A 16,669-nucleotide genomic window follows, 5' to 3' on the forward strand; every position below is an offset into this window, starting at 1 on the left:
ATATGATTAACTCCTCCCTTAACCTAGGTTACATGCCCAAACAATTAAAATGCGCCGTAATTAGACCCTTGATTAAAAAACAGAATCTCGATCCGCAGATTTTAGCCAACTATAGACCCATTTCTAATCTCCCATTTATCTCTAAAATTTTAGAAAAAGCAGTTTCCAATCAGTTAAACCACTATCTCCAATCAAATAGTATCCATGAAAAGTTCCAATCAGGATTTAGACCAAACCACAGCACTGAAACAGCTTTACTCAGGGTAGTGAATGATCTACTAATATCGGCCGATAATGGGCTCGTCTCGTTCCTTATACTGTTGGATCTTAGTGCAGCTTTTGATACTGTAGACCACAACATTTTGCTGGATAGACTAGAAAACACAGTAGGTATTAAAGGAGTCGCACTCTCCTGGTTTAGATCATATTTAACTGACTGCTTCCAATGTGTAAGTGTTAATAATAAAACCTCTAAATCTGTGCAGGTTAAATATGGTGTCCCACAAGGGACAGTCCTAGGACCACTTCTATTCACACTGTACATGTTACCCTTAGGCGAAATTATGCATAAGCATGACATCAGTTTCCATTCCTACGCAGACGACACTCAGCTATATTTATCGGCAAAACCCGATGATTTAGGCGCAAACAGTAAGATTGAGAAATGTGTAGAAGAGATAAAACATTGGATGGCATGTAACTTTCTAGCACTAAATGCCGATAAAACAGAATTGATAATAGTTGGGTCTAGGGCTGCGAGAGACAAGATACATAATGCAGCATTGAATCTACATTCTTTTACTATAACCCCCAGCGCAGAGGTAAAGAACTTGGGCGTCACAATAGACCCAGATCTCTCGTTCGATACACATATTAATAATATAACTAGGGTAGCGTTCTTTCACTTGCGCAACATTGCCAAAATTAGAAACATATTAAATATTAGTGATGCAGAAAAACTAATCCATGCATTCATATCCTCTCGTTTAGATTATTGCAACAGTCTCCTAGCTGGATGTTCTGGTAAATCGATAAACAAACTCCAGCTGGTTCAGAACGCAGCAGCACGAGTTTTAACAAAAACTAAAAAGTTTGATCACATTAGTCCCGTACTATCGTCATTACACTGGCTGCCAATTAGATTCCGTATTGACTATAAAATACTTTTATTAACATATAAAACGCTGCATGGCTTAGCTCCAGACTATCTTAGTGAACTTATTGAACAATATAACCCAGCGCGTTCACTTCGCTCGCAGGACGCAGGGTTATTAACTGTTCCTAGGATCAAAAAGATCACAGCAGGTGGAAGAGCCTTTTCTTTTAAAGCTCCACAATTGTGGAATAATCTTCCTGCCTCTATTCGGGACTCAGACACAGTCTCAATGTTTAAAACTCGATTAAAGACTCATCTGTTTAGTTTGGCCTTTGATTAATCTGTTACATATTTACTACATCTCGTATCTTTTCTCCGAGGTTCACCTGGAGAGTAACATTGCAGTCGGAGCCTACAATACCAGCATCGCTGCTCCGACACGGAATGAAAGCCTGGCGTTCATCAACAGACATTTACAGTGACAATATCATAACCCAGAACTTTCATTTTTACCTTTACTTAGTCTGATTGTGTGATTTGTGTGTGACTTGTGTATTTGTCTGTATTTTGTGTAATCTGTGTGTTAACGGGCCGCCCAATGGAGAGGATGGGTTCCCTTTTGAGTCTTGGTTCTCCCGAGGTTTCTTCCTATTCCCCACTATCTTAGGGAGTTTTTCCTCGCCACTGTCGCCCTTGGCTTGCTCATTAGGGTTCTGGACCCGTAGTATTGTTAACCTTTTAAATCCTGTAAGGCGCTTTGTGACAACATGTGTTGTGAAAAGCGCTATACAAATAAACTTTGATTGATTGATTGGTTTAGAGTTAGGGTTATGGCTGGGATTAGGATTAGGTCTGTGAAAGTCCTGCTTCCTATTCCTTCAAGCAGAAGGACACACTTCAAAAAAGTGTCACAGGTCCCATCCAGATCTTTATCAGATCTGACACTGCAGTTGACGTGAGCTAACACTGCAGCAGGAAGCCTGTCTTGACGGGAGGTCCTGTTACTGGCAGCATGTCAATGAAACGCTGAAACAAGCCCAGCAGAAAACCTGCAGATCAGACACCAGGCACAGATGGTCCAGGGGCTGAGAGGGACGTGGAGACGATGGGGAGACGAGGAGACACGGCGTGGGCACGGGCAGGGCTCGGAGGTGCGTGTCGGAGCCGCGTGACCCCGGAGCCGTGGGGAGGGGCGGAGGGCTGCAGTCGGAAGGGCTTGAGTGACAGTGTTGAGCCTTTCATTAGCTCAGCCTCCCACAGCGATGGGTCTGCTGGAGCTAGGCCTTCCACAAACACCTCACATCCACCAGGTGATTATCCGCTTCCGCATAGGTGCCCACCCGGAGACCCCAAGCTCCCTCTCCCCAATTTTAAATGGAATGAAGCAGGAGTAGATCATGGAGAGACTTTGACATTTATGAATTACAGCCCCTGGCTCATAGTTATGATGCAATATTTCTCTCCAAGGCATAGGGGTGTGTGTGTGTGTGTGTGTGTGTGTGTGTGTGTGTGTGTGTGTGTGTAAGGTAGCACTTGAACGCTGAAAATGGTAAAATGGTTTACTTCAGGCTGCCACTTTGGTGAAGGGAGCGAGACGTGCGGAGAGAAAACTTTTAAGTAGTATCCTTAGGCAAAAAACAGTGTTAAGTGTGGCCCCTTACAGATTTCAAAGTGAAAATGAATGGTTGATTCTCCAGAAAACGGAGTTGCCATGGAAACCGGGCTTTTATTGCGTATTTGCCGGCAGACAAACCTAAACAGCGCGCTCAGGACGTGAGGAAGACGAGGAATCCAGACCACGGAGGAGGGTCACCGGGCCGGGACCGCAGACGTGGGTCCCCTCCCCCCAGCCGGCCCACCCTGAGCCACGGAGACGGAGACCCGGACGGCACCTGAGCCCCCTCGGGCTGCTCGCGTCCAGAGCCAGGCTGGAGCACGGCAGCGGGCTGGAGTCACGGAGGGAGACTTCCGTCCAGCCTGAGGTGGCACACTCATCCGGGCCTGGAGGTTGAGGACGGAGGAACCGCTCCACCCGTTCAACGTACAGGAGGTACCTGGGCTCATGGCTATGGGGGACTGCCGGTCAAATACGTAATGACAGACGTACAGAGGGTCAGAGAAGGGGGGAGTGAGGCTTCCGAGATGTCCGTCTTTTAGGAGGGGAGGCATGGGTCTGGCTTAATGGGCTACAACAGCCAGTCAAAGCTTCCATGATATCGATAGCAGAATTAGCGCATTGACATGTGGCCCCGTTTGCTTTCTGACATTTTCTGTGCACAATTAAGCACATTGAGATATGTGAGTCAGCTCTGATTAATCCAGGGGCAGCAACACACCTCTCACTGTGTGTTTACGTCTGTGTGTGTGTGTGTGTGTGTGTGTGTGTGTGTGTGTGTGTGTGTGTGCGTGTGTGTGTGCGTGTGTGTGTGCGTGTGTGTGTGTGTGTATGTGTGTGTGTGTGTGTGTGATGGTACTGCACATGGTAGCCTTTGGCTAAAGGGAGTGTAAAATTTGTGAATTTACCTCACCACCACACACAGTGAGGAAGAAGTGGGTTTATATCACCACCAGTGAGAAGGACAGTGGGAGAAGCACAATGTTCTCCAAAGCTCACTGTAAGAGAACTGCATCAAGGAGTAGTATCTTGGGCTCACAAAGTCTCCATAACAACCATCAGCCGATATGTACATGCCAACAAGCTGTTTGGGAGCCATGCACGGAGAAGTATTTTCTCACTTACAAACATAAACACAAATGTCTAGAGTTTGCTAAGAAGTACTTGGACTTCAACTGGGACTGGGACAAGACCAAGATAGAACTTTTGGCAAAAAACACTCTAAGTGGGTCTGGTGTAACACAAGATGAGTATGTGGAAAAGCACCAGTGTGCTGTATGGGGATAGATAGGTGATGGTGCTGATGCCCGGTGTGCTGTATGGGGGTAGATGGGTGGTACTGTGGGCCTGTTTCTCTTCCAAAGCCCATGAGAACCTTGTTAGGCTGTTGTATATGAGACGTAGAGAGTGCTGCTGTATATGAGACGTAGAGGGTGCTGTATATGAGACGTAGAGAGTGCTGCTGTATATGAGACGTAGAGAGTGCTGTATATGAGACGTAGAGAGTGCTGTATATGAGACGTAGAGAGTGCTGTATATGAGACATAGAGAGTGCTGCTGTATATGAGACGTAGAGAGTGCTGTATATGAGACGTAGAGAGTGCTGCTGTATATGAGACATAGAGAGTGCTGCTGTATATGAGACGTAGAGAGTGCTGCTGTATATGAGACGTAGAGAGTGCTGCTGTATATGAGACGTAGAGGGTGCTGTATATGAGACGTAGAGAGGGCTGCTGTATATGAGACGTAGAGAGTGCTGTATATGAGACGTAGAGAGTGCTGCTGTATATGAGACGTAGAGGGTGCTGTATATGAGACCTACAGGGTGCTGTATATGAGACGTAGAGAGTGCTGCTCTATATGAGACGTAGAGAGTGCTGTATATGAGACGTACAGGGTGCTGTATATGAGACGTAGAGAGTGCTGCTGTATATGAGACATAGAGAGTGTTGTATATGAGACGTAGAGAGTGCTGCTGTATATGAGACATAGAGAGTGCTGTATATGAGACGTACAGGGTGCTGTATATGAGACGTAGAGAGTGCTGCTGTATATGAGACGTAGAGAGCGCTGTATATGAGACGTACAGGGTGCTGTATATGAGACGTAGAGAGTGCTGTATATGAGACGTACAGGGTGCTGTATATCGTGTGGGGTATTATGGTTGTTCCTACCAAACATAGTCCAAGGAACCAGCAGTGATACTCACAAGCCTAGCCAGTCAGGTTTGATCACATAGAAGAGCTACTGTATGGCAAATTTGTTGCTGAATTAATGCTGACTATGACAGAAAGGTGTCATACCACAAAGTGCATTACACACTGCTGTGTATCAGGCTGCGTAAATGCAAACCAATCAGAGAGGCCATACTGCTCCATGTAAAGAAGAATGGATGAAGAACTGCTGCTCTCATGAGTCATCTCCTTTTACGCCATGTAGGCTGCCAGGTTCTTGAGTGTCATTTACTTGGGGAAGAGATGGCACCAGGGTGCATTATGGGAAGAAGACAAGCTGGCAGAGAGAGTGTGTTGATCTGGGTAATGTTCTGCTGGGAAACCAGACCAAGCCCATGACAGCGGTATTCCCTAATAAAGCGATGGCTTATTTAAGCAGGATGATGCCCCCTGCCACACTGCAAAAACCGTTCTTACACATCCATCTGTGGATATATGTAAAACTCCTCACAGCCAGATATACTCTTTAATAAGATAGGTAGAGTATTTTTTTGCCACTCACTTTTAAAGACAACCTCACATAAATGCCCACGTTACCCCAAGCAATCACAGCTGAGTGCTTGTGCACTCTTCGACCAATCATATCCCTTACATTTTTACAAACTCAACAGTTGCTTGGAGCACCCAGTTGTCATAGAGCCTAGTTGTTCTCTGGACGGCTGGAATGGTCTCATAAGGGAGACAGATGGGTGGTTAGTTGACTGCAATCCAGCCACGCTAGATTAGACTCTTGATCTTGCCAGCAACTCAACTTTAAGGTACAGCTGTACTTATTATAAAAACAGCTTAAAATCAATCAAAGGGAACTGGGCTAAGGTTAACAAAAACAAAAAAAAAAAACTACAACATGTAAATATATGCATTAATACAGTTTTTTTGCAGCTGCTAAGACACAAATAGTGGTCCTTATAGCACAATTTCTGAAACAACTAACCCATGTAGCCGGGTGCGCTAAACCTTAAGCACATTCTCTGTGCACAGAGCACAACACACTCATTCTCCATCACCAGGGGGATGAACCAAAACAGTCCAGGTTTGTTGTCGTCTGGGACAACATAAGTTTGTACCGGGCTGCTCAAGTACAAACTGGTTCACTGCACAGCCACGATTTGTTGTGATTCACCTCCACCAAACTCTCCATTACTGTTGAGTTCTTTTTGGCATGGAGGTGGTCGCCAACCCCCCCAGTGCAAATACATTCAGCAGGTGATGGAGGTTATTTTGTCTTTTTTGTTGTTCATGTGTTCAGTATATACAGCAGTATATATATATATATATATATATATATATATATATATATATATATATATATATATATATATATACTATATATATATATATATATATATATATATATACTATATATATATATATATATATATACTATATATATATGTATATGTGTGTGTGTGTTCAGTAGTTCAGTATATATGTGTTCAGCAGTTGCTGTAGTGTTCATGCAAAACCAAAAAAAATCTTCCCCTTTTACTTTATGGTGTTAATATACTGAATATGCAGAAATAACTTCAATATTTGTGAATATTCATGTGAGACCTCTGACAGACCTTCACAGCAGACTACACACTAAACACTCAAACACATGGTAGTAGTGTTTTCCATTTGTCATTTCAGTGTGTAGTCACATATATGAAAGACTAATCACCTGATATTTGTGTGTAGCGTTTAGATGCAAAAATATGGTTTTGGCAAGAGTTGCAAGAGTTTTGGTTGAAGGGTGTGAGATGTTTTGCCTGTTGTGTGTGTAGCATTGGCTGCTGTGTGTTAAGTTTCGACAAAAGATCCATAGGTTAAAAATTGGGTCTTAGCGTCTGCAAAAAACTGTAATGAACTGGTACCTGGTTTATTATAAGTGTGTGTACGTGTGCATGTGTGTGTGTGTGTGTGTGTGTGTGTGTGTGTGTGTGTGGACATGTGTGAGCAAATGGCTACTCATTCGTACACACACATTCCATAGTAGCTCTACTGGGGCTACGTATGTTTGTGTGTGTGTGTGTGTGTGTGTGTGTGTGTGTGTGTGTGTGTGTGTGTGTGTGTGTGTGTGCATGTGTGTGTGTGCTCATGTGTTCACAATGGGTCTGCTGGGGCTAGATGTGTTTGTGGATGTGTGCATGTGTGTCTGCTCATGTGTCCACAGTGCGTCTGCTGGGGCTAGATGTGTGTGTGTGTGTGTGTGTGTGTGTGTGTGTGTGTGTGTGTGTGTGTGTGTGTGTGTGTGTGTTCATGTGTCCACGGTGCGTCTGCTGGGGCTAGGTGTGTGTGTGTGTGTGTGTGTGTGTGTGTGTGTGTGTGTGTGTGTGTGTGTGTGTGTTCATGTGTCCACCATGCGTCTGATGGGTCTGCGTTTGACTGACACCAGGACAGGACAGGGGCTGGAGTGTTCCTGCTCACAGATGGAGGAGTATGGAGAAGTGTGGCCTGCAGACATCCACCCCTCCTCCACCCTGCCCATCCTCCATCAGTGCCTTTCTCTCTCTCTCTCTCTCTCTCTCTCTCTCTCTCTCTCTCTGGCATCTGTCTCGTGCCTCTCAGCCTCTTGGCAGCAACAAACCAGTTGGGTCTCATAAACATTTGCCTAAATGTAGCATGCTTCAGATCCAAGATTAATTGCCACTGATTCAATATTTGGGGTGTTTATGCAATAACAGTAAATGTTGCTTTTGCAGTTTGGAAAGGTGTGGTGCATCACACTTTTCTTCTTGTTCCCCAAGCAATGGTTATGCAGACTGTTTTCAAAAGCCAAATAATCAGCGAGAAAGGGGGGTATAATTTCACAACAGTGCACATTGGTAAATTAGCATAACAAAGACTCACCTCTGCCATTTTGGCAAGCTCGGTCCAATCAGCTTTGGTGTAGCTGCACATTATGCTGGAAATGATAATCTGAAGCATAGAAAGAGAGAGAGAGAGAGAGAGAGAGAGAGAGAGAGAGAGAGAGAGAGAGAGAGAGAGAGAGAGAGAGAGAGAGAAAATTAGAACAATGCAGAGATTCTAACCATGACAGATCCCGTTTGTCTTATAATGTAGCTGCAAAAACAAGCTCCATTCTTGCACAAATCTTTATCTTTCCAGTCTTATTTCTTAACAGTATAAAATGGGTGTGAAAACCAATAGCTGGTCTTTAAAAAAGCTTCGATCACCTTCCTCAAAGTCACAAAATCAATATGTATAATTTATAAGATAAGAACAAATCCACTCTCGTGCTTGTGTTATTAAAACAATAAAAACATCATAGAGCGGGTATTAGCGAAGAGCCCCGGTGCTGGCCCAGATTAAGCTTGGCCTTTTTCATTCTTCTCCCCCTGACACACTATAATCCAACAATAAAACAGGTTGTGGGGGAGACCAGCTTCCTAATATGGCCTCCTTGTTTGAACCAATCACAGACAGGGAAAGTCTTTGATTTAGCGTATTGACAAACAGTGTGTGATGTACAGTGTGTCTACGTCTACACGCAGCCTATATCATCTGGCTAAGCAAAGACTCTGGTAAACACCTTCACACGCTGCCCTCTCTCTCTCGCGTGTGCTGTTAAACCCTGTTAAACACATAGTCGTGTCCCATTATGTCCCCGACACCTGTAGAAATCAGCAGAAAGCCCAAGCAAAGGAAGGTCGCGAGCGCGTTTGTTTCGTGGCCGCACGGCCTGCTATTTAATTACATCTAAAAGCTTGTCTCATGGAGCGGCCGTGACTTATGTGAGGCACCGTAGAGGAGGAGACATCAGGGAGACAGAAAGCACAGGCCTAAACAAAAGGCATCTAGGGACACTAAGAGAGAGAAAACTGATTTCATGGGAGGATATTAAACTGGGAGGATGTGCACTCCTCTAGGACAAATATCCGCCAGATATAAATCTCCGAGGCATTAGACTTCCCCAAACGCACCACCCAGTTATGGACTAAGTACAGCCCACCCACATGAGGGCAGAAAATATTGCCAAGTTTTAGAGGGCAAATAAAGTTAAGCGCCTTGACATTTACTGCTCAGATTTGCCAAGCATCTTTGACATATAAGCGATATATGATACACCCTGAAATAGTGTTTGGTAATATTATTGTAAAGCCTGGGCAAAGCCAAGAGATAGCGCACTGTCACTGCAGACGCCGGGCACACCTCGCTCTGCTGATGCGGGTTCATTTTGGGTGTCATGGTGGGAGGGAGTGCTCTGTTTTGATTTGAGCTTGACCTTTGGCCTTCTTAACGTCATATTATGGGGAAGAGGCTGCGGTGAAGGGTGGAGACGTCTCCGCACCCACCCGCACGCCGGCCGACCCGACCCACTCCACCTCTGTGCCCCACGAGCTGGTTTATTAAAGTCCAGGCTGACAGCGCTGTCCACCAGGCGGGGCGGGCGGTGTCGAGGGCGGGCGCTGTTGCACAGGCTTACCTCGTTATCAACCCAACGAGCCAGCCCACCACCCCCCCCCCCCCCACCCAGTGCCTGCCTCCAAACACACAGCACACTGTGACAACGCATCTCCATGGAGATCAGTCACCTAGCACCTGTCACTCGCCAGAGATAGAAGGTGTCTAGTGTCCTGATGCAGCCCCAGGGTCCCTGCTGCATGTCACACACCTGCGCTCGCCCGCCGGGCCTGAAGAACCGAGGACACTAGATGTAGCGGTGAGCACACAACCCTGACCTTGGAGGGTGGTCCCCCCTGACCTCTGAGGGTGGTCGTCCTGGGGCTTCACGGGGGCCTGCAGGGACACCACCGCACCCCCCCCAGAAAGGCTGCACGCATCAGAGAGCCAGCACCACTCATGGGGGCCGGCCCCACCCCGCCTGTCCCGCCCACATACGGAACGACGCATCCTGATAGGCTCGGCAAGAACCGGCGCGCACGGATGTGAAAACCCGTCAGCCGTTTGCAGCGGAGATGTTCCCGTCGGAGCAGGGAGGAGGTGGAGGGAGGAGGTGGAGGTGTGTGTGCTCCACGAGGAGCAGACACGCGGGAGGGGGTCGCCCGCTCTCTAACCCCAACACAACACCACGGGTTTCATCTTCCACTCAAAAGCAAGAGGAGCGCATGGCCGACATCACTTACAATGGTGCTCTCCCTGATTGCAGCCACAAAGTCTCCTACAAATCAATGAGTCCTTTGATATTTCCCGAGCGGAAGAAAGGAGCTGGCCTCTCACAGGGGAATGAATGAACTGTTGTTTTGTAATTTCAGCCAACATATGCTGCACAAACAGCCACACAGGGAGGAGTTATGGAGGGTGTCCACACCATAAATATGTGGATTTCATTAACAAACATGAGCACTGCATTACTTTGAATATTAAAAAAGGACATTGAAAATTTAATATTCAAATATATAAATATGATGAGAATATAAATGTTAATATATTATTAATATATTCAAATTTACTGAGGTAAATTTGAGTATATTAGTGACCAAAGAGACTGACGCCGCTCACTGTAGTCACAACGACTCTCTAATACGTCTCTTAAAGTGAAAACATCAGGAAGTTAATACTAAGATGAACAACAGCTTGGGTTTGGCACAGCTTAGGACAAGTAACGTATGTACTAATCACCTGTAAGGTAAAGACACAAACAGCACTGGCTTTAACCTTCTAATAAGCCCAGCTCTCCTAACCCAACGTACCCTAGACCTGCATATCGCTGAAATGGAGAATACTGGGAATAGTCAATCAAATTTATATACTGGAGCAGAAGAGACATTTTTGCTCAAGTTGAGAACTAAACATTTAATGAAAGATCGTGTCCGTTCAGTCGTGAAAGCGCAGACACAGTGACACGTTTGACGGCGGGGAGCTGGAGCGCTGAGAACATCACCACCTCCACCACCTCCACCACCATCACCACCACCGCTCACTCTGCACTCCACACACTCTCGCTGCAACAGTGCTGAGCTCAGGCTGAGGCCACCAACATATGTAAAGTCATTCCTAGTCCCGGGGTGCCTCTCTCCACGGCTCCTGCCTGGGGGTTTACAAGCAACACTGAAATGTTAGTGCAACTTTAATGTCAATGCAACAGTTTAAATGGATAATGCCTAAATCTAAATGGTTCTGTTCTTTATTGGGTTATTGACGGCTGTAGGCATTGTGGGAGCGCGTGGGCCTGAATGGAGTTGAATGCTAACGGAAAGATGAAAATTGACATACAAATATAAGCGGAGATGGCGGTGACTTCGCTTGCCTATTTCTTTTTATTGCAGGTGCCTCAAAGCAAAGGGGAGAGATAGAAGCTGACATCACCACGCACGGTGGTGGCCATATGATCACGGGAGGCCAACAATAACCTGGGCTGTAATTTCTGTGTGTCTGAATTCAGAGATAACAGGAGCGACCATTAATAACGCCGTTCATTATGATGTACAAATCAGCAAACCAAAATAGCCCTTCTGTTTCTGCCTCTGCCTGGAACAACGCACGGCAGAAAACAAGGAGGTGTTGTGGGGGAGTGTCTGTGCCGTGGACCTCCCCTCTCTCCCCTCCCCTCTCCCCCCTCCCCCCTCCCCTCTCCCCTCTCTCCCCCTTCCCCCTCCCCCCACCCCTCTCTCCCCCTCCCCTCTCTCCCCCTTCCCCCTCCCCCCTCCCCTCTCTCCCCCTTCCCCCTCCCCCCTCCCCCCTCCCCTCTCTCCCCCTTCCCCCTCCCCTCTCCCCTCCCCTCTCCCCCCTCCCCCCCTCCCCTCTCCCCTCTCCCCTCTCACCCCCTCCCATCTGCCCTCTCCCCTCTCACCCCCTCCCCTCTCCCCTCTCCCCCCTCCCCTCTCCCCCCCTCCCCCCCTCCCCGTGGGCACTGGCGTGCGGCTGCTGGTGTGCGTGCGGCTGCTGGTGTGCGGGCGCTGGCATGCGGGCGCTAGGGTGAGTTCACCACCCTCTCACTTTACCACTGCACATAAAAACTAGACGAGTCCTCAAAGCTCCTCCTTGTCGAAGAGCCTTAAGAATATTCAGCCCGGTGAACAGCAAAAACCCAAACCATGTACAGGGAAAAAAAAATACTGTCATACAAAAATATGAGGAAAAAAAAGCGATGCAGATGTATTAAATATGCTATTTGTGTTTTAACTGCACTTTTCTCTGCTCTCTTGGGGCTAACTGTCTTCTGACTGACTGTCCTCAGCCAACACCCTCAAGAAAAGGCAAAGCAAATGGATGAGCCCAGAACAACTAACACAGTCTGCATTCTGGATGTGTGTGGGAGTGGCGGTCTGAGTGGAGAGACAGCAGGAAGCTACAGGGGGCAGCGTGCTGCTTACCAAAACAATTCACTTCCTGTTTTATTAGGGGGAAAATTGTCAGTTGTCTATAAAGATGCATGAAAAACAATTTGTCATAAATTTAAAAACAACCCACCAAATAATGTTAGTCCCTCATAAACATGAGTGATTGAAATGGCTGTAAATGTAATTTCATACAAAAAAATGAGTTTCCTGCAAAATTTAGTACACATTAGAATCACCAGCACTGAAATAACTGCTGCTGTGTTTATATGAGTCCAACTGCACACAAACCTACTAAAGATTTTGCTTTATACAAACCCTGTGCTGGGACAATTCTACTTGAAGGCACACAGGTACCTGGTACACCTGGACATATAGATATGTGCACAGTGGTACCGTTTGTTGGGAGGTTCCTGAGATGCTTACGTTGCGGGAGAAGTCAGCTTTGAGCTCAGACACAGCCTGGCACCAGTAGGCCGCTGTCTTCTCGCTGATCAGCTCGATGTTCAGGAAGGAGCCCTGGCCCGGCCCGTAGGCAGGACCTGACGTGGTTCCACGCACGATTCGGGGCGACACGTTGGTGACCAGATCCTGAAAGTCAGGGAGAAGTGAGAGATGGTGAGAAACAGCTCACTGGCACAGTGCTGGGGACAACCGGCCGGTCTTGTGTTGGGCGACCTCACACCAGCTCTGCTAAAGCTAATGAAGCACACCTGTGATGGCGCTATAGACCAGCAAGCAGCGAAAGTACTGCAACTGTGTTACCAGTGCAGAGCACTCCACCACTACATAGGGCCATTATTTATCTGTAAAACACCATAAAGAAGACAATTACAGTCATATTTCATGAAAATACATGACACAAATTCAATAGTGGTGTTTCCCTCTCTCTCTCTGTCTCTAAAGAACACTTTGAAGCTGAACTAAGTTCATATTTAATCATGAACTGAAGCAAAAATGTCTGAAATACTACCAAGTGGAGAAGAGGAAGACCCCATAAAAAGAAATAAAGCCATTCTTCGCTCAGTTGGCTTTTATTAAGCAGCACGGAGCTCCTCGCCCAGGCGCCTCAGCTCACGTCACACCGAAAACGTTCCTGAGAGCGACGTCCAGAGTGTCTTACGGCGTGGGAGTCCCTGTCTAGGACAGGGGACGCTACTTCAAACCTGCTGCCCGTGCGTGGGGATCCTCCAGTAAGAGATCGGGCCAAAAACACCACAACGTCCGGCTTTAATTAGACGTCGGTGAGGTGGAATGGCTCGTGTGCGCTCGTCCTCCTCAGCTGGACTGTAATCAGTCCACTCGGTACATTAGAACGCCGGTGGAAGTAGCTGGCAGCCACAGAAGGCTAATGCTGCGAGCGACCTGCTAATGGCTTTGGCAGATCACAGGAAGCTGCCGTCCACCAAACGCAAGGTCGCAGCGTAAAGCTAACAGTCCAGCACTGCCAAATGAGTTAGAAAATGGCTCCCATTTGGATTTAGGTTGCACAAAACCAGCAGATTTAATAAACTGCGAGAGATGCAACTCCACGTGTATTAGCTATCTGGGTTTCCAGCTGGGCACCATACTGCATGGAAATCTTCAACATAAGGGAGTGGTGTTTTTAAAAACATGATATTGCAGCATTGTTAATTTGATATGTATGAGACAAATTATAGATAAATTACCTTCTGTTAAATATTCTATTAATCTGCAATGTAAATTGATTTGATAAAGCCAGATTATGTATGGAACTTTCGTTTTTAATCCTCCCACCTCGGATAAACTGTCCATCATTATTTAGCTGTGCAAGAGAACACTCTGCATAGCCCAATTAGCACTTACCCTTACAGAACAAACCAGATAATAGTGCGCTAACTTAATTTTTACAACATTTAGACAGTTTTCTAGCTATAGAGACAAAAAAACTGTAATTGCTGCTAATTAGATCTAATTAGCGAAAATTTTATTTGAAGTAGCTAGATTTTATTCTTTCAAAATTCCTTTATCAGCCAAATAAGTAGCAGTTGGGGTTTTACTACTTTACTAGACTTAAATTTTGTGTACTTACATGTAGGCTACTTACTAGAATCGTCAAATGGGTCTGAAAGATAACAAATCCAGCACGTTGTTTTCAGCTGGGCCGGCGCGCCCGCACGAGGACGGGCAGAGACTGGGAGGCATGTTCAGCCTTATTCGCCACAAACACATTTCGAATTTAGGGGAGCCGTGTTTCGTGTTAAAACGAAATGGAATCGTATTTTGGGCTCAGGACACAGCTCACTGTGAATATTCCATCAAGATATGCAAATACGCAAGCACTCCTTTCCAAAAGACGCCAATGAGTTGCTGTTTTTGGTGTGACATTTCTGAGGGCTGAGTGACAGTTAATGGGGCCCCAGTGCCCCTCCAGTAGAAGCTCTGTGGAGAACTGAGACCGCCATCCCAAGAGCTCGGGGCAAATCTGTAAGTCTGTATTTAATGAAGCCGTGACCAGGGAACATTTGGCTGCCAGCGTTCTGTATTATCAGGCCAGAGCGGAACAAGAGTTTTAATATTAAGCAACTGGAAATCATGAAAATTGCCCAAAGGGAGCAGACTGGCACGCTATAGAAACAGGTGCCACGCACAGCATGAGATAAGACACACACACACACACACACACACACACACACACACACACACACACACACACACACACAGACCCCCCACCTGAACACAAACCCCAACTATACAGCCTAAAGCAAATTGGATTCCCAGAGACGGCTTTGGTTGCATATGTGACATACATGCATTCCTAAGCAGGGGTCTTTTGTGTTCTCCTGTGTGTCTGTCACTAGGGAGTCAAGCGCAGATTAGAACCTGCGTAAAAGGGAGCCAGTGTGTTCCTGTGGCGTCCGCAAAGCTTTTGAAGGGGCGTCTTCTTCAGCAAGAGCGTATGGCTAGCACACGAGCCATTACCAGTCTCCCAGCCGTGAGGTGGGGCACGATGTGTACTTTCACTCCGGTGAAGCCACTGAAGCCTTAATGACCAGACCTGCGTTTTGGAGCGAACCAGGTCTTTATCACAGTAGAACAGGCCCCTAATCCCCCACACAGCAAACAGCCTTTCAGACTCAAACACATGCAAGAACTACTAATCAAATGCAGCGGACCACACAGCACAGAACCTGCATACTGGTGCACACTGGTGCATACTGGTGCACACTGGCTCACATACCCACACACGCATGCACACATGACCGAGGCCTCATATTTAGCCTCATCTTTATTTAGCTAATCATGATATACATAGATGTCATTTCAAATCTCATCGTTTGTGTCCCATCGTTACACTTGACGGTGTGGAGACAGTGCTCAGCACGGCGGTGACTGGATTTGGTCTTCGTGATAAAACAGGCAGGAAAAATAAACCAAAGTGTCTTCATCTGTACATGCTTCCATTATTATTTTTTTCTTTCCCCATTAAAAAAAATGGAGAAATAAAATAATTGCTAGCCGTTCAGATGGTTCTCCTCACCCAGGGGGAGTGGTGTGTTTTGCTGTCCGCTATTTTCCTCTCCCTCCAACCGTGAGTGCGGAGGAGGTCAAGAGAGGAACATACAGTGGAGTAGCAGATAATCCCACACATTAAACCACAGGCTAGAACTAATACCATATCAAATATTTTGCTATGCAGAAGCTGAGTGTTACATCCAGCCGTGGTTTCAGGGGATTCAATACTGAGTTCTACATAAAACCAGGCAGTTCACCCATCATGAGTCTGAATGATAATGAAGGAGAGAGAAATGTACCTAGTAAAACATTCAAAATTAATAAGAAACCAGGAGCTGCATGTCTGAACTATGACCTCTGCACAAAAAGACAAGATCTGAAGATGTAACACTATTATACACGTGCATTTTTAAAACACATTAGGGAAATTAAAGTCATATATTGGATAAAAAAGTGCAGACCTATGACCGTGGTATCAAACACTCCAGTGTTTATTATTTTTTTTATTCCATATGTAAAAAGCTTACATATTAACATAATGTGCCTGCGTGGCGGGACACAGCTCGCCCTGCAGGCAGCTTTTATCACCTGCAGTCATCTGGCAGATTAGTTTCCTCTCAGTGCTCCCGAAACCGCCGCTCAACTCGTACAAACACATCCGGGCTCGGAGAGAGGCAGTGAACACAGACAATTACAACAGCCCCCTCTCCGCATATTCGTCACACAGCCCGTGGAGCATTTCGAGCAGAAACGTGAGGGGGGGTCCTCTGTTCAGACACGTGAAACGTCCCGTTCTGAGCGAGATCAAAGAGAGCTGAGGATCAACGCAAGCACCGAGACCCGTACGCTCGCAGCCGGACCAGGGCGCCGGTGGCCGAGGCCGACCCTTTGCTGTTGGACGTGTAACGTATGGCTGATGGCGTAGGGGGTGGAGCTACTCAGCCCTCCTGTCACTGAATGCAGACAAAAAAAAAAAATCCAGAAAGGTCATAATTACACTGAGTGGCCCCAAGTTGAGGCATTA

General features: G+C 46.5%; 1 protein-coding gene across 1 annotated transcript in view; it reads right to left on the reverse strand.

The window, feature by feature from the left end:
• Positions 1 to 16,303, reverse strand: part of LOC143500493 (dihydropyrimidine dehydrogenase [NADP(+)]-like) — a 62,920-nt gene extending 46,617 nt beyond the window's left edge. The window contains exons 1-3 of the mRNA XM_076994642.1: positions 16,190 to 16,303; positions 12,595 to 12,759; positions 7,778 to 7,846 (exon numbers count right to left, since the gene is read on the reverse strand). Of these exons, the coding sequence (XP_076850757.1) occupies positions 7,778 to 7,846; positions 12,595 to 12,759; positions 16,190 to 16,303 (348 nt within the window). The remainder of the gene's footprint in view (positions 1 to 7,777; positions 7,847 to 12,594; positions 12,760 to 16,189) is intronic.
• Positions 16,304 to 16,669: the final 366 nt, after the last annotated feature.

Source organism: Brachyhypopomus gauderio, unplaced genomic scaffold, assembly GCF_052324685.1.
Source record: "Brachyhypopomus gauderio isolate BG-103 unplaced genomic scaffold, BGAUD_0.2 sc153, whole genome shotgun sequence".
In the NCBI taxonomy this organism is placed as follows: Eukaryota; Metazoa; Chordata; class Actinopteri; order Gymnotiformes; family Hypopomidae; genus Brachyhypopomus; species Brachyhypopomus gauderio.